Here is an 18911-nt window from a genome sequence, read left to right as displayed (position 1 = left end):
GGACATGCTATGTGATCTGATGGTGAATTTGGGGTGACCCAATGCAAAGATCCTGAGGATCCATGTGGATCCGTGCTTTGTAACCATGTTTTTGCACCATTGCAGCCCCAGGAAACAGTGGGTGCGTGATTTTTTTGGTGCAGGCTGTAGCCATGGACATGCTATGTGATCTGATGGTGAATTTGGGGTGACCCAATGCAAAGATCCTGAGGATCCATGTGGATCCGTGCTTTGTAACCATGTTTTTGCACCATTGCAGCCCCAGGAAACAGTGGGTGCGTGATTTTTTTGGTGCAGGCTGTAGCCATGGACATGCTATGTGATCTGATGGTGAATTTGGGGTGACCCAATGCAAAAATCCTGAGGATCCATGTGGATCCGTGCTTTGTAACCATGTTTTTGCAGCATTGCAGCCCTGTTTTTGCATCAGATCATTGCTATGTGATCTGATGGTGAATTTGGGGTGACTCAATGCAAAGATCCTGAGGATCCATGTGGATCCGTGATTGGAACCACGTTTTAAGTAGGGAGGGAAGGAAAAACATAGAAGCGACAAGGAGAGGGGTGTGCAGAGAAGCAGCTGGCTAAGAATGCAGGAGAGGGGTTTTACCGGAGGGAGGAAAGGAAGGCAAAAGTTCCCCCCCCCCCCACAAGCCAGCCCGCTCTCTCTCTCTCCCCCCCCCCCCAACCTGCATGTTGCCTTCGAGTCCCAGACGCACGGAGAGGAATCTGTTTTCCACTCTGCTTGCCTGGAGGGGAGGGGTTTTCTCTGCTCTTTGTTCCGTCTGAGCAAACACAGTAAGGAAACAGAAGCGGGTGGGCAGTAAGACCCTGAGGCAGAATGCAGGAAAGCAGCAGCTTCCTCTTTCCTCCCTTCTCCGGACGATTTGATATTTGCCTGATTTTTGCCTTCACTCACGCTTGTCAGCTCCAGGGACCACACATTCGCTCTATAACACGCACAGACATTTCCCCTTACTTTTTAGGAGAAAAAATCTGCGTGTAATAGAGGGAAAAATACGGTATTTTTAAACAAGGATATGCACTGTTTATACAGGAAATATATGTAGTATGGAGTAGCTTGAGTTTTCCCAGCCTGTTTGTGGCTTTGTTAGTGATGATGTCGTCATGTCCATAAGCTTTACTCTATAATATTAAGGGCTGGAAACATGCTCTTAAAAATACAAAGAATAAAAAGCTCAAATTTGAGGAGCTTTGTTCTTAGACCTGGCATATTTCTCAAGAACAATGTCCTTTCACTCCAGCAAAGAACAGCATGTCATCTTTTTTTAAGGCCTAGGATCTATTGTGACTTGTTCACAAGTGACAGCAATGATGCCACCATTTCCCCCAAGAGTCAGGTATGTTGTGTCACCTCCAAGGTTTTAATCTGTAAAGCCTCATATTAACAATGTTTTTTTAAAAAAAGATTCTCTTGACACTTGCCAGCATTGTTATGTCACCAGACGGAAACCACCTCTAAAATCCAGGTGTATTTGCCACCTTCTTGTAGTTCAGTATGAACCTGACTGTCCTATTTGAAGTCCAGTGGAACTGCAGGCTCATGAAATATTTTTGACTCTGCTTTTTCCTGCATCAGCCTGTTCCTGTTGCACGCAAGCTTTCAGCCCGAGAGCAACGAGACTGCGAGGTGATTGAACGCCTTATCAAATCCTACTTCCTGATTGTGAGGAAGAATATACAAGACAGGTTTGCGATCTTCCTTATTCAGGATTTGACCCTCTCATTGCTTTATTATTAATTCCGATAGTATTTTTTACTGTTCAGAATATACAGTTGAGCAGCTCTGTGTAGTTTCTTTCCTGCACTTCAGTTCTAACGGACTGTTTCACAAAAATAACCATGAGGTTTTAGTGTTTTGGTGCTTTAGCACAGAAACAAGTGTTGCCATATTGTGAGTTATCTTCAGGGTTATTTCTAAATTCTGTAAATACAAAATACACGTATCATACAACCAATTTATTACCAAATGATAGTCTAAAACCATGTGTTATAAATACCAATGTTAGTCTATCTCAAGAGTAGATCCATTGAAATTAATGACTGTAAGTAACAAGTTCATTCATTTAAGTGAGTCTTCTCAGAGTAGTCCGAGGTGGCCTCAGTAGCATGGAATGCCATATAGCAGCTTTGGCTGGTGCCCTAGATACACACCTATCTGGACAGGGGTAGTCTTAACTTCTGTTACCTACACTCGTAACTTGTAGGCTAGATTGCTGCAATGTGTTATACGTTGGGCTGCCTCTGAAGATGGTTTGGGCACTTCAGCTGTTGCAGAATTCAGCAGCCAGCTTGCTCACCGGGAAAAAAACAATTTGAGCATATAGCACTCACCCTAACCCAACTGTATTGGCTGCCACTTGGTTTCTGGGCCCTATTCAAACAGCTGGTTTTGACTACATGTCTCAGGACCACAATACAAGGACTGACTCTTTCCATATGAACTAACCTGGACCTTGCAACCATCACTTGAGGTCATTCTCCATATCCCCCCTCCATGAGAGGTCTGAAGGGTGGCAACATGAGAATGGGCCTTTTCCGTGGTGGCTCCCTGCTTGTGGAATGTTCTCCCTAGGAAGGCTCACCCGGCACCTCATTACATATTTTTAGGTGCCAGACAAAAATAATTCCTCTTCAACCAGGCCTTTGATGGTTAAACAGTCTATGGTCTTTTAAGTGTTCGGAGGAAGGTTATTAATCATTGTTCTGTATTTTGTGTTTTTATGTTGTAATCTGCCCTGTGATCTTTGGGTGAAGGGGGGTATATAAATTTAAGAAAGAACCCTTGGCTCCGTGGGTTATGTGCTTGATCTATTTGCTTGCTTGCTTGCAGTGTGCCAAAAGCAGTGATGCATTTTCTGGTTAACCACGTGAAAGACTCTCTTCAGAGTGAGCTAGTAGGACAGCTGTACAAAGCCTTATTGCTGGATGACCTTTTGACTGAATCAGAGGACATGGCTCAGCGCAGGAAGGAGGCAGCTGATATGTTACAGGTACTGCAGTCCCTTTTCTGTAACAAGCCAAGTTAGTTTTGTTATGTACACTAGTATAGTTTATTTTCATACTCTGCCACCTGAGCCTCACAATTGTGTCTTACATGGAGGTTTGGTTCTAAGGGTTCTGCATAATATGCAAAAACACACACACTCAAACCCTTGGAACCACTTCTGCGCAAGCTCCGGGATGCTCTCATGGGGCCACCCAAATTCCTCTGAGATCTTGTGGGAGCATCCCAGACCTGGCACGTAGAGGCAAGAACGTGGTACAAAAAGAGCTTTGAAGCTCTCTGCCTTGCTTGGGAAGCAAGGCCCTTTCCGCATGCCGGCTTCACTTTTAACTTGTGGGATTTCAACCAGATTGCCTTCAACTGTGTAGGGTTGAAATTGTGCAAGTTAAATGTGCACAAGATGCAGTTGTACTGTACCCAAAATTTAAGATCTAGTTAGTGCACTCTTTGGCTGAAGTCATGAGAATTTCTACCATTCCTTTTCCAGATAGGACTGTATGCAAAGTTCATTGGCTATAGAAATGATCAGAAATAAGCAGTGTTTTGGCTTGGTTTATGAACCAAACCAACCCATCTTCCCTGAATCTTGCACCATGTGAGGTCTTGCATCTTGCAGAGGTCAGTGCTTTGTTGGCCTCACCCCTCGTGCTACCATATTCAGCCATCACTTAATTATTGCCCAATGATTTTTATTGTATTACTTTTGTGGTTTATCTCTGCCTGTGACTTGACAAGTATAAAACTCAGCAATTTCTGTTCTTGTCCTAGGCCTTGCAGCGAGCCAGTCATATTATTGCTGAGATTCGAGAGACACACCTTTGGTGAAGGGCTTCTCCAGCTGGATGAAGAAATGGATGACTTGAAAATTGCTAGGCGTTATATATACTTATGAACTTCTATGTTTACTGCAGTATGTATAAATCTGCTCACATAAAGACAATTCAGTTTGGCTTTCTACGGACAGAAACGTATGCTGTACTTGCAAAACAAGTCTCATATAATCAACATATTTTCTTTACTAGTTTCCTGGTGCAAAGACCAAGGTCTGTTCTCCTGTGAGGAATTGGACTGGACTGAACTTAAGGAAAGAACCATGTTAAAATTCCAGTGCCTGGCTTGCTAAATGAGTTGCCTGTGGATAGGATGAACAGTGTAGTATTGTGATGTAGCCTTTTAAGCTGGTTTTGCAATATAGGTTTTTCAACCATGAAGAAAGGACACCACGATATTTTCTTTAAGATGAATTTAATTGCATGCACTCTAAAGTCTCAAACAGATAAACAGCACAGTAGAAATACTGCCTTATAACTGTGTAATGTGTACCCTCATGTTTTAGAACCTTAAAAGAAATATCTGGCTAACTTCCAAAATGCATTGGCTATTTTTGTCCTTTAGCTAGATAAATCTGGAGTAAGTGGAGATTCTGCTAAGAAGCGTTATCAACAAAGAAGTAATCAGAATTTGAAGAATCCTAATGTCTGGGACCAAAACCCATGGACCATGCACTTACAGAGTTCCAGACTAACAAAACAGCAATATTAAAAGGTATTGTGGCAGATCAGGTTTCTCCTAAATCATTATGAAAAGTAAGGAAACTTCAGAAAATATTGATGTAAAAGCAGCTGGCCTTTAGAGTAATTCAATGGTCCCAACCCATTACTGTTTTTGAGCTACTTTCATCTTAGGTGTTGGTGTGGTAGCTTGCTTGATTGTCTGCCATAGTCACCAAAATCAACAGTAATGACACTTTAGTTCCTGAAGATTTTGTAAGTTTATGTTTAACGCACAGTACACCTGCTCACACACAACGTTTTTCCTGCATGGAAGGAAAATATGTGTTACGTTGGAAGAACTATGTTTTTAGATTGCTGTGAGGTGCATATCCTAAGTAGATATTGCCTTCCTCAACATGTGTACTTGTGGAAAAAAAATAAACCCTTGGCCTTCACACATTGTGTACAGGATTTTATCCACTCAGTCCTTACACAACAGGCTGAAAAGAGTAAACTCAGCTTACGCTTGAGACAAAAGGTATTGGACATTAAATGGAAATGTTCAGTAGCAGTTTGAAAACATGCTATTTCTCTCCTCTTCCCCTTACAGTATATTGAAACAACTGTGATGGTGCCTTTAAGGGTGCAGGCACTTGGAACTCTCCTCAAAAATCATACATACAGCAAGCATATTGAAAATAAAACCATGCTTTAAGATTGCTTCTGATGCTTTGGCAAATCTGTGGCATGAGGGTATTTTAACCTCCTACTAAGTTCAGTGAACCTGTACCTAGTGCCCGCTAACGTAGAATCACCTCATTCTCTCTATTTCTGGTCTTCAGGCAAGAATGCTGTCACTTAGGTAACCAAAATGGCACCACCCCATCCCGAGTGGGCAGTATGGGTGGGAGAACCCCTATGCTTGCAGAAAGCCAAAAAGTAAGACTAACTAGAGGGAACCAGTCCAGTGAGGAGTAAGGATGCCCAGTACCCATGAAGTGCTGTTGACTGGTGGGGGGAGGGGGAGGGGAGGGTGTCATGCTAGTTAGCAGGAAGAATGGGCTAAAGTAATTTAGGGCAGGAAACAAGAACACTCGACTGATGTGATCATGTTTCACTAAAGAATTAACCTGTAAAGGTGAAAACTTCAAGAAGTCACTATTTATTTATTTAGTTTTAAATCCAGTGATAGTAATTATCAGGTGTGGGGACCTTTGGTCCACTAGATGTTACTAGCTACAACATTCACCATCCCTGGCTGTGCTTGCTAGGACCAGTGGGTGTTGTAGTTCAGCAACATCTGGTATAAATTAACAAGGTTGTTGACCTGCAATGGTTAAAGGCCTTTAGAGCATGTTTGACTGATAAATTTGTCAAAGGATAAAAAAGGATAACTAAGAATTAATTCTGAGTAGATGTCAAATTACTATTGAGTTCTAATTTAGCCTGTCTCATCCACTGTTTTAAAAGGTATTGATTTTGCCAGGCACATTAAAACACGTCCTGGTGAAACCAATGAGCACTGTCCCATGGAAGTGGGATTCAACATATATCCTTGCTTGCTCGATATCAGAGGTACAGTAATGTGCAAATAGTTACCATGTATGGTGAACCTCAGCCTAGGCCCCCTTATGTGACCTTCTTAATTCTTTCCCAAGCCACACTGGTCACTGGCTTTGCACCCTGAACATTTTTGCATAGCTGGAATGGGTCCTTGAATTCTGATATTGCTCTTGGTTGCCTGGATGAAGGATAGAGGGGACATATGTAGAAATTACTGTAAAAAACTAAAATTAATAATTACATTTGTTGCTCTGCCCCCATTTGCTGTATTCATCACTGGCATGTGGACTTCAGGATACAGCCTTCAGCCAGTATAAGGTTCCTCACATTAATATATTGCTTATTTATTTATTATTTATAACCTTACTGCTCCTCATCAGATTTCAGGGTGGTACAGACGTGGGGAATTAATTCTTATGGTGGAAACTTAATATTGAGGCTAAAAAGGTTGTTTCAGTTTATGACATTTCTGTGATAACCATGGATTCTGAAGCACATGCTAATGTTCAACACAATGCTGAGTATATAGATCATCGGTGGATTACTACCCTCTGAAAGAATTCCTAAAGGCAATCTTGCCCTAAAAAATACTGAACTACACAAGGAGCGGGGAACTGCCAGCCCACAAGCCACACAAACTCTTTCTACTGACTCCAACAGTGTTTGTCAAAGCTGACTATTGCAGAGTGATGTTCTTGATGGAAGCGTAACCCACATTCTCCAACATCACACATTCCTTTAACGATATTTTTTTTTGGGGGGGGGGGTGCAGGACTGTGTTACGTTTGCAGGGGTCACCATAGCCACATGTGGCACGTAGCTCCCAGAGAGACAAAATGAAATGCAGCTTTGGGGACCAAAAAGTTCCCCAGCCTTGCTCCATGTGAATTGTGATCACTAAGGTTTTAAAGGGAGAGCCAGTCTTCACTAGAAAATCTCTTCATACTGCCATGAAGTTTTCAAATAGACCATTTCAATCTCACATAGTTTCAAGTAATATCAGCAGCTGTGAATATATTTAAAATAGCAGTTACTAATGCCACTGCTGTACTAGCACTTTCAGTATTGCTTGCACAGGATTGAACAAACCACGTTTCTACAAGGTTAGCATGCTATGTACTATATTATGCACTTTGAGTCATCAGGGTGTGGGTGTGACTGCATTTAGAGTGATTTTCATCCTGCCTTTTAGGCTTCTGTATCTAAGGCAATGGAACTACACAGCTGTACGTATTTTAAAAAATCACTGTCTAGTCCAACTCAGAATTGAAAATGCATAAACGAATTGAAAGAACATTTACCTATGCAGACTGAAGGGTAGTTTATCCAGCATCAGTACCAAATGTATGTAGTTACTTTTGTAAATAAAGCTGATTGTGTAGAAACGACAGTTTTACATCAATAAACCGCATTTTAAAGTATGGTCAGTTTTTAACTTAACTTGCTGAGACAGTTGCTAATGGGTAAGGGGTAAACACTAGGTCACTATGCTATTTTTGAGATAGGGAGCTTCTACCTACTATGGCACACTGGACAAAACCACTATTGGATCAGAGGCCCAACTGTTCACAGGGTATACATACTGTAACCCTGAGGCAGTAGACCTACATTAACTATACTTTGCTTAAAACATAAGGCACTCCCTATTAGCTGGGAATTGTAGAACTGCAGAGTTGGAAGGAACTGTGAGGGTCATCTAGTCCAATCTGCATGTTGTAAGAACAGCTTTTAGATTTGCTGGACATCTGTACTATCCATAGAAATATAAATTACACCCTGAGTTACAAATCCCACACTCCAATACCTGCTACATGGGAGCATAATCTCCATATACATTCATCGTAGAGCAACCTCAAGGCATTGACCCCAGCCCATGTTTTGCTCAAAAACAGCTTGAATACAAAGCAGAAAGTTCAACTGAGTAATGAAACAAGCACTATATTGTTTAGGATAAAAAATGGATTCTTATGTCTTATTAAAACCTAATTGCTGTTGGCATTACAGTGCCATACTCTTCTGTCCTCCAGCTTCCAGAACATAAAATAGTTGATAAAATAACTTGGTTTTAAAAAGTTAAAACCCATTAAAAACAATTAAAATTAGGTTATCTGTGGGCTCAGGATCTAGCTGCCTGGCTTGTCACTACTTCAAACAGAAATGGGTTCTTATGTCACATTTACTACCATTCACATCCTTAACACACTAAAAATGCAAGTAATAATAACTTTCAGGATTAATTTAGTTATCTTTATTGTAGACAAACGTTTTATAACCAATACTTACGATAACATATTTCAACAGTTGCATTCTTTGGATAGACTCTGCATTGTACCATAGAGTTCCTCCTCGTTTCATGATTTAAGTATGAATTAAGATGCCATCCAATTTCTAGACGATATCGAGTCTCACACAGTGAGAAAAGGCAATTCACACCACAGTTCTTGCGAGTTGTTTGGTGTGTGTTCTCAGTCCATGAAGTAAAATGCACTCATAACATACTTGAAAAGAACCTCAGCATTTTTGTTCTTCGTGTGACAACTGAAGCCATTTCACAACATAGTAATTTCTTTTTCCAATTCTAAGGAGTGACAAGCCATTATTGAGGATATGTTGTCCAAGAACAAGAACAGCATCGGGATCAGTTACTTTAATGTGGTTTATAGAAACTCCACCACTTGTTATGTCACGATACCTTGAAAAAAGAAATTGTACAGTCAATGACATGGCTAGAGCTAGACCACCTTATAATAGTTTAAAGTTATAATAACATGTCAGTGATGACAAATTAGGGTAGAAACTCACTCAGCCACAGACATACAGGAAATAGCAGACAGTTGAACTCCTGCTGCATACTGTGACAGGAGAGGGGAAGAGGAGGTGGCAGCAGAAGTACCATATTGGATCTTCCATCAGGTATGTACTACCACCCTCTCTGGTCATGGTACCCAGTGGCAATTTGGCAAGAGGGAGGTCAGGTAAGAGCCTCACCAGGAAGGCTGTCTCACACAATGAGGCTGCCTACTAAGTAGAAACAGATAAGCTTGTTTCTAGACTAAGCAGCTACAGAATTAATGCCGCAGAATATGTAAATATTAACTTACCCCCTTGGTCCATCTACAATAGCATTCGCCTTCCGACACAAATCAAGTACTGTTGTCCCAGGTTCAAGCATCAACTCAACATATGGTGCTTCCCTGAAGAGTTCTTGAAGCTCTTGGTCGGACATGGTCTCTAGTGCTGCTACGTCACTGTAATAAAGGGCCCTTGTGCACCTGGTTTTTAAAAAACATAAAAAGAGTACTCATCAATATTTACATTATGACCAAGACTTGCAAAAGTAGCTTTTATCAATGTTAGGAATTTAGAAGACTCCTCTGTAAATTCTGCATCTTTGCAAAGCTGAAATTTCCTGTTTGCGTTTCCATTAACATTTTGGTCCAAAAATAAACATATTAACAGCCTAAGTCTTCCTTTACCTCTTAGCAGATTCCAGACCTGCTTTCCCATGAACAAGCTTAGTTACTTCAGCAGCAAGCCGTTTCTGGGGCCCCCACTTCTCAGGCTCTTTAGCATGCATTTCCATAATGTGTTGGATTTCCGGAAGAGGGAGGAAAGTGAAAAGCTTCAGATACCTTAAAGGGAAAATAGCTACCATTATCATTTATTGTTTATATGCCCCCCCCATCTGACTGGGTTACCCCAGCCACTCTGGGTGGCGTCTAACAAATTAAAACATGATACAACATTGAACATTAAAAATTTCCCTATACAAGACTGCCTTCAGAGCTACATTTTGCTTCTGTAACAGACAATGCAGATCTACACTAATTTCAGCCCCCCAATCCATGCTTCAGATTCCGTAAATTTTTAAAATTTTAAAGAAGTAGCATAATCTTGTTAATGACCGAGTAAAAACAAAAATGCATTTTTATGCTTGCTTTTTTAAAACTGAAAATACTGAATCTAGGTCTTCTGAACAATATACAGAGGGGTGTCTGTCAGTCTAGTTTTTGCAAAACCAACAAAAGTCTTGTGGTATTTTAAAGAGTAACTTTGTATTGTTTTTACAGTAACAATATGTGCTTAGGATATGACAAGACTTTCTTGCACCAGTACAATAACACGAGCCCTCTGCACCATAAAATCAGATGTGGTCAAAGATGTAGCAGAACCTCAGAGTATTTGGGGACTTAATAAAAACGTTAAAGAACACCATATGCAGGTTTTATAATACAATTCACAGTGTTCAAAACTCCCATTGTTCTAGGCACCTTTTGAGACAGGGAATTTCATTAGTATGAGCAGTTTCTGAGCTCTGGGAGCAGTACTGTGCCTAAGATTTTGGATTAAAACTGCGGAGTAGAAGGAAAGGATGGCCTTTTTCTGCCTCACCACTTCCAGCTACTCTCCGAAGACTGGAGAAGGGATCCTCTTAAGAATGTTAGGGGGTGGGCAGGGGAAGGACTAGCCCATGTGAAAAATGAACATAATATTTTAGCTACAGTTCATTTTCAGCTTTGTATTCTTGTTATAAAAAAGCATGCCTAGACATTCCATTATTGCACCCATAACCTAGGTGCAAGGTGCCATTTAGCTCCTAGCCTTCATATCTCAGTTTCTAACACTGATGGAAAGCAGATAATACATTATTGTTTATGCAAGGTTAATAACATTTTTTTGCTAACAAACATCTAAAAACCTTGGACACATTCTGAGTGCTGCATTAGTTATTTTTAGCTTGGGCTAGATTGGACCCTTTTGCATATATATTCTAAATTTTAATTTATGACCCACCTCTTGCCAAAGGAACTCAATATGGCATACATAGTTTTTACCCCCATTTGAGTCATGACAATCCTGGAAAGTAGATTAGGTGAGTGTGTGACTGGCCTAAGATGATTTGGTGTGGCTTTGAGCCTGAGCTTTCCCATTTTTCATCTGATGCTAACCACTACAACACACTAGCAAAGCAGTCATTTTGTTCTAGAACAGTAATTCACATAGATCGATAAGAAACGTACTTGCCTTTTAACAGTGCTATCTGGCTGTCTGACAAAGTACTGATATAACTCAAAGGGAGAGGTCCTATTTCTGTTTAGCCAAACTGCATTGCCAGCAGATTTCCCCAACTTATCTCCAGTGGTACTTGTAACAAGAGGCACCGTTATTCCAAATACATCTTCGCCTGTCACCCTAATAGGAAACAGATTACAATACTTAAGTTATGTTACTTGTCAACAGAACACGGTACACATTTAATTTCAAGACCTACAAACATTTCTACAACAGAAGGCAACCCTATTGCCTTCAGCTACCTGTCAAAAATCTGTTGATCTGCTTACACAATGAACTCTCCTTTCCCATCAGTCACTTGCCTCTTTATGCCCAGTTCTTTTAGAGCTCTTGACAGCCCAGAGCCCCAATATGTCATGTGCATACTCTTGAAGGAACTAGTAATGGCACAAGTATTACTCAGACCTAAGTTATATGATATTTTGGTTGACTAGTTCATTTAATACCCTAGGCCTTGAATGTTAGACTCCCTCCAAGAAATACTTTAAACAAGCACTGGCCGTAAAAAGCTGATACTAAAGGGAAAATTAAATAAATTACCGTATTTTTTGCACCATAACACTCACTTTTTTCCTCCTAGAAAGTAGGGGAAATGTCTGTGTGTGTTATGGAGGGAATGCCTACGGGTGGCATGCCTACGGATTTTCCTCCTCTAAAAACTACGTGCGTGTTATGGTCAGGTGCGTGTTATAGAGTGAAAAATACGGTACTTTCAGGTGCATGCTGCTGTAGGAGAGAAACAGTGCTGTTTTATAATGCAACCACAGGTTACTTAAATGAACAATCAAAATGGATGACTACTATGTCAAATTTATGTTTAAACAAGAACAGGACCAGATTTTAGTTACAGATAGGTAGCCGTGTTGGTCTGCCATAGTCAAAACAAAACAAAACAAAAAAATTTTTTCCTTCCAGTAGCACCTTAAAGACCAACTAAGTTAGTTCTTGGTATGAGCTTTCGTGTGCATGCACACTTCTTCAGATACCTGGTATCTGAAGAAGGGTGCATGCACACGAAAGCTCATACCAAGAACCAACTTAGTTGGTCTTTAAGGTGCTACTGGAAGGAAAAAATTTTTTTGTTTTGTTTTGTTTAGGACCAGATTTTGCGTGTGTGCAGTACAGCTTATGTGACTTTTCCTGATGGAAAAATAATCTTTCAGATAGGGCCAGCTGACACATTTACTCACAACCCTTCATGATAGCTGAACAGCCAAGGAATATAAATATATGAATCTACTTTATAATGTTGGACCACTGGTCCATTCATCTATTTTGATTAGAAGCAGGTTTCAAAGTCTCATGTAACTTTTTCAAGTACAGTTACCCAATAGCTTTCTAACTAGAAGTAGAGGGAACCAATGATGGGACCTTCTGTGAGTAGGGTGTGTGCTGTACCTGCTGAGCAAGAGATGTCACCATGGGAACGTAACATAATAGTGCACTGTTTCTCATATTTATTCATTTTAAAGGTAGAAATGCCTTAAGTGTTATTCAAAAACTAATTATCAACATATCTAGTGCTAGTGATGGAGCAGCAGCCTACTGTATGCTGAAGTGCCAAACACACCTATACCAGGGCAGGGTGGGAGTTTACAGTAGGCCCACAACTTTTATGGATTCCATCTCAGCTATACAGCCAGCCAGCTGCAACTGCACAAATTAAATGCATGCAAGGCAGAGAGCTTAAGAGCTTTTGGGCATGAAAAGAGCTTTTAAGCTCTCTGTCTCACTTACTGGGCTCTGGGAGACTCTTGCATGGGCTCTGAAGGCCATCACCCTGGTTCCAAGAGATCTGACACTGACTCTGGAAGATAAAATTGCCCATTGAGGGACAGTTCTGGGGGTTGTTTTGACTATATGCAATTTCAGCTTTACACGCTACCCCCCCCCCCGCGAAAAAACCCAACGTAACCCCCACGTAAGACGCAATCCTGCTGTATAGTAACTTTAGGCAATACTGCTTGTTTCTTCTCCTGACCGCATATCAAATACCAGAAAACAAAACCCAGTCTCTGGATTCAAGTTGTACATATTACATATTACACAGAAATCATATTACAATTATTATGCTTCTGTCTATGTAATTGCTCCAGAGACCTTGGATGGACAGTTTATAAATATAATTAATAAATATCAGAAACTACTCTGAGGAGCTTGTTATTTCAAAGGAGTACACTAGAGTTTTCCATCCCCTCAAATTTCCAATTCTTTAATTTGAAAAATGGTAAGAAATACTTCCAAAAAATGCCTCTCATATTTCTATATCTAAGTGAATCAGTGTATGAACATTTTTGTAAAATAACGCTTACACATGAAAAAATGAATCAACTCTCAACAGGGGCTCCCAACTGTTCCATCCGGCTGCTGCAGTAGGTGAGGTGGAAGGCAAAGTCAATTCCTTCAAGCTTAGCTTAAGAGTAGCTCCAAGACCCAGGCCCATTTCATCAGCTCTGATAAAAGACCAGCTCAATCAGGATCCTCTTGCCCCTGAACTTCCCACAGGGATCTAGTTGGCCACTACAGAGAACAGGATGCCAGACAAGATGGGGCTTGCTGGCCTGATCCAGCAGGCTCTTCTTAGGTTCTTAACTGCTCCAATTTCAGCTGGCCATTACGTGCACAACTTGCTGTCCCTCTGCCCGCCCCACCCCATGCCTCTTCGCTTGCAACGCACCTGTCGCTACTGATTACCTGTGTAAGCAACTGCTCCGCAATAACCTCTCCCCCATCCAGCTACCCCAGCTTAAGCGTGGGGTGAGCACACTCCAAATGCAGGCCTCCCCCACCACCCCTTATCTCGTACTTGGAGACGAGGTCGTGTCCGGACATGATGTTGCCCATCTGGTCCGCTCCTCCCAGCTGGATGCGGCAGCCGTGGTGTCGGTGCAGGTGCAGGAAGTCGTAGGCCTGCAGCGCCGGGTACAGGAACTCGGCCAGCCCCATGCCGCCGGGGCTGCTCAGGCGGGCCTTGCAGCTCTGCCTGCTCAGCATCGTCCCCATGCGCAGGTGGCCCCCGACGGCGCACAGGAACCCCACCACGGACTCGCGCTCCAGCCAGCTGGCGTTGTCCAGCACGGCGGCGCGGCCCAGGCGAGTCGCTTCCCCGCTCCAGAAGAGCTCGCGGTGGTTGTCGAAGAGCCTCTGGAGCCCCCGGCGGAGGGAGGCCGCGTTTTCCCGCGCGCGCTCCTCCGGGAGGACCTCGCGCTCCTCCGCGCGGCCGCTGGGGTCTCCCAGGCGCGCCGTGGCGCCGCCCACCAAGGCCACCACGTCGTGGCCCGCGCGCTGGAAGTGCAGCAGGCCCAGCACCGCCAGCAGGTGCCCGACGTGCAGCGAGTCGGCCGTCGGGTCGAAGCCGCAGTAGGCCGTGACGGGAAGGCGGCCCGCCTCCAACAACCCGGGGAGCTGCTCCTCGGCGGCCTGGGGAGGGAAAATCTCATGGAACAGGCCCCGCTCCAGCTGAGCCGCTAAGATACCCTTGGCCGGAGCCCGCGGCCGCTGGTCGTGGGACTGCCGCCGTCCGCCAGGCGCCTGGAGCCGGGGCGAAGCGACCCTCAGGCCGAAAAGCCAACGGTGGCCGGCTCGTAGCGCGGGCGCCGCCATCTTAGCTAACGGAAGGGGGTGCCCGCGCACATGGCGCAGAGCATGCTGGGAGGAGGGGGCGGGGTCGAAGCGTTCCGCCTTCTGCCCTCATGGGGCCGCTTAGAGGGGAGCTTTGGCGTCCGCCGCCGCCGTCTTTGTGGCATTAGTTATTGACCAGGCTCCTTGCTTATTTCGTCGAATAAGGAATATATGGTTTTTAAATAATAATAAAAACACATACCGATTTTTTTAAAGAATTGCCTTCTTTGCCTGTTCTGGACATTAAAGCAGAACTTGCTCCCCCCTCCCCACGAAGTTTTCGTTAATGTTCAGCAATTCCCAAAAAACAAACGTATTTAAGCAATGAAGTGTGCTTGGATATCCCTTGCTCCGACCTAAATTATTAAACGCACAATCGGGGGTATATCATTAAAGTGGCGTGGGAAATAAACTGCCTGTACAAACAGTATGTTTTAATTTTTCCAAAGGAAAGGTCCAGGGAGGAACTACTGGACTAGAATATCTGAGCAATTAAATGTTACTGAATCGGTTTCAGTCAAGATCAAGCATGGAAAGTAATTGTCTTTCTTTAGGAGTTAAATTAGCATAACAAGAAGGGCAGAAATAGCAGCAGCGACTGCTCTTTAATTGCTTTATAATCCTAATTAGAAGTACTGAATTTAGTGGGGGTTACTCCCAAGGTAAGTAGTTTCCAGACTACAGCCTTATTGCCTAGGAAAAAACCCAAAACATTCTGCCTTTCTTGGACACACTGAAGACATCTTGCACAACTAGAAATATTAAAATGAATACAAATGGCAAACAACAATAAAAGCAGTAATCCAACTACAGAGCAATAGCTAAAATAACCAATTGAATCAGCAGGAATACCAACAAATTTTCTGAAAAAGTAAAATGGAATCTTATGCATGCTTACTTGGGAGGAAGCCAAATTTCAAAATTGATTTAATTCTGAGAATCTAGTTAATGAAAAAACAGTGGTACAGAGGGCAGCCAATCATACGTAGGGTGAGGCATTCCACATTCCTTTGTGACATGAGCCATAATTGGGCATTTTTGGTTCATGTATTAAACAAAACGGAAACAGGAGCATTTTACCAGTTCCTGGAAACATGCACAGCTCAGAGATCTATCTCAATAGGAAAGATGAATAAACGCAAACATTCATTATAAGATGTATAACCAGTGGAGTAGTAGGACAGAAACAGCATACTGCTACTTATTTCACAGCAGAAATTATCTCCTATGGTCAGAAAGCCACCATTTAAGCTAAACAGATGAGGGGGCAGGGCAATGGTATATATTCGTCCCCACGAAAACTCTGCAAAACAAAAACAGGGTTTTCTTTGATCAAAGAATCTGTGGCTCTGACCTCTGTGCAACCATGATACCCTGTTGTTGCTCATAGAAATCTGAAAAGAAACTGATAACTATTTTAAAATGTTACGGAATCTCAGCTTTCCACTGGGTGGCAGAATTGCACTTAACCTGTACGTAGTAACGCCAGCATTCTATGTGATCCCTGGTAATCAGTGTGCTAAATGCTGCATTTTGAGTCAACCTGGAATTTTGGTGTGCCAAACAAGTTTTCATTGTATAATCTCCTTGGTGTGCTGATGCCACTCTGTAACCTTTGGGCCATTCAACATATTTTGCTCAAATGTTTTAGTAACTGAGAAAGCTCAAAATCCTCACACAGCAAGTGTTACATGTGTTTTATTTACTTATTTGACAGTAAGTTATATACGTCTGGATAGGATTGCCTAAACAAAAACATGCCAAAAAGCATACGGCTAAGGCACTTGCCTGATATCAATAGGCAGGGAGTTCTAAAGTATAGGGGCTGTCACACATCTACATCCCACTTTTCCTCCAAGGAGCTCAAGATGGCATAATTTATCTTTGCAGCAACCCTGTGAGGTAGATTAGGCTGAGAAACAGTTACTGGCCCAAGGTCACCCAGCAAGTTTTTTTGCTGGGATTTGCAGCTCACTGAAACCCAGTACTGTAATTAGAGTTGCCAGCATTTTGCCAATCCTTTTGGTGGTGTTGGGCTAGACTCATTCAAATAAATGAACTCAGAGTGGATCCCTTAGATACCACACTTAGTTTAACAGATGTGCTAACTAGAACTGGCAAGTCCTCTGAGAAAAGTTTCCATCTTTCAGTTGTTGTACTCTCCATCTTTTAAATGCACGCATCACAGTCCTGCAGATCTCTGTCTGCGCTCGTAGCAGATTTCACAAGATAAGGAGAGGCCTGGTTAGCATTTTTGTGTTTCAATTTCTGCAGACGCATTCCAGGAAGATAACACAACGCAATGTCAACAGCTGGCAGTCAATTCTGCAAGTCAGCACTCATGAATAACGATGGGAATAGAATAGCCTTACATTAACCAGAAGAAATACATTTCCAGGGAATGGTTGTCTTGTCCTTCCTCGTTTACTCCACACATCTCTTTGCCCCCACAAATGTATTTCTTCTGCTTTCTAGATGCACTACCTCCCTTGCTTCCGATGCTCATTTCAAGGGGGCTAGTACATTTTAATGCGGGTCAATAAATTGAAGCTAAATCCTAAAAAGATGTTCTGTGTTTTCAAGTATGGGAGGTGCAGAGCCTGCCTATTCTGAATGGGGATGCACTCCTCTGGAATAAACAAGTCCACATCTTGTGGGATGCTCCTGTATCCAACACTGTCAATGGAGGTTCAGGTGGTTTTAGGGGCTGAGAGTGCTGATTTCCAGCTACAGCTGCTTTTCCAGCTGTGGTCCCTCCCAGGCAGAGATGACTTGGCCACTGAACTCCACACAGCCCCCAGAACTGACTATTGCAATGCACTCCTCATGGGGCTGCCATTCCAGACTTAATTTGGTAGAGTCAACTGGTCCAAAACGCAGCAACCAGGTTACTGGCCAGGGTTCCATTTAAAGCTCACATAACCCTGATTTTAAAACAGCCAGTTTGCTCCCATACCAAATCCAAGGTGCTCACATTGGTGTTTAAAGCCTTAAAGCCTTAGATCCCAAATACCCAAAAAACTGCTTCCATCCCTATCGCTTCTCAAGACTGGCAGAGGGGGCTCTCTTGGTAGTTCTGACATCATCAAAAGTCTGGGCAACGGCAGCCTGGGAGGGTTTTCCCCTCTGTGACAGCCCTAAGTTGAGGAACTGCCTTCCCACAGAGGGGTGGGTGTGTCTAACATTTTTCTCGTATAGCTTTTGCTGTATGCTGAACACATACGTCCTGGCCTTGACGGTTAAGGTACTTTGTTTTGTTTTTCCCAAGTCCTTCATTGACTTTATACTCTTCTGTTCCAGCTGCAATGGTGTTACTTCTTTTTTTAAAATGGAACTGTTTTCTCCGGTTGTTGCTTTTTAAAAATGTATATTACATTGCTGTAAACCTGCCCTGGGACCTTATGGAGAAGGGCAGATAAGAAATCACATAAAGATAACGAATGACTTCTTCCCACCCCACCCTGAACTGCTGCTATCATACCTCCTGATCTGTCCTTGCTATTAACATTTCCTGAATCTTAACTCCAGAACCAAGAGATTCCCTTCTGAATCAGCATGAAGGCCCAGAGCTGGAACTTCTGCAGATCCGAGGGAGTTTAAGAAGAATGATGCCTCCACTAGGGGTAACAGCAAGATAAAGCGTTCCTGATAAATTGCAACAGAGCTGAGCAATCCAAGGCCATGTAGTAGAGATAGCCAAATAAGAGAACGTCCAGTAGACTTCTCAGGTTCTCATGCTCCTTCAGGGCCAGGATTCCCCCTATCTAGAGTTTACGTTGACAGATTAGAGCCAGTCACATTATACGGTGTTTACATTTGGGTGGGACTTCACAACTGCCAAAACATTAGTCTTAGATATAATTCATTATCGACTCTAAATGTATTGTTCACATCAGAAGGTGTGCTAAGAGAATTATTTGGAAACTGAACAAAAGGAGAGGCTTACCGAAATGTTGTTTTACATCTGCTACTGAGGCAGGTTCGGGGTCTTTGTATTGTATTGAAAACTTAGATCCAGGGACCTAAGTTTCTATGGGACCACCCAAACCCTTATGTCTCAGCTCAGTCACTGAAATAATCTGCAGGAGCATCATTGGTCATGCGCCGAGTTGGCGAGACTCATTTGACAGCAA

At 42.7% G+C, this 18911-nt stretch overlaps 2 protein-coding genes across 6 annotated transcripts in view; one reads left to right on the top strand and one right to left on the bottom strand.

The window, feature by feature from the left end:
- Nucleotides 1-7505, top strand: part of DNM1L (dynamin 1 like) — a 37358-nt gene extending 29853 nt beyond the window's left edge. For all 4 annotated transcript variants that reach the window (XM_083572332.1, XM_083572330.1, XM_083572331.1 and 1 more), the window contains 3 exons: nt 1601-1710; nt 2855-3014; nt 3797-7505. In XM_083572332.1, coding sequence (XP_083428458.1) covers nt 1601-1710; nt 2855-3014; nt 3797-3853 — 327 coding nt within the window. In that variant the 3' untranslated portion in view covers nt 3854-7505. The remainder of the gene's footprint in view (nt 1-1600; nt 1711-2854; nt 3015-3796) is intronic.
- Nucleotides 4257-14783, bottom strand: YARS2 (tyrosyl-tRNA synthetase 2). Of its 2 annotated transcripts, XM_083572371.1 has the most exons (7): nt 13964-14783; nt 11110-11277; nt 9561-9716; nt 9186-9356; nt 8368-8776; nt 6121-6262; nt 4257-4844 (listed from the first exon to the last, which is right to left on the bottom strand). In XM_083572371.1, exons 1-5 carry the CDS (start codon nt 14758-14760, stop codon nt 8596-8598), a joined length of 1473 nt encoding a protein of 490 aa, XP_083428497.1. In that variant the 5' UTR covers nt 14761-14783; the 3' UTR covers nt 4257-4844; nt 6121-6262; nt 8368-8595. The 2 variants fall into 2 exon arrangements, with proteins under 2 accessions (XP_083428497.1, XP_083428496.1); XM_083572370.1 differs by having other exon boundaries at nt 4257-6262.
- Nucleotides 14784-18911: the final 4128 nt, after the last annotated feature.

The sequence above is a fragment of the Podarcis filfolensis genome (assembly GCF_964270895.1).
Source record: "Podarcis filfolensis genome assembly, chromosome: 10".
NCBI classification, from domain to species: domain Eukaryota; kingdom Metazoa; phylum Chordata; class Lepidosauria; order Squamata; family Lacertidae; genus Podarcis; species Podarcis filfolensis.
Note: the sequence above shows the minus strand (reverse complement) of the source record. Positions and strands in the feature narration are given on the sequence as shown.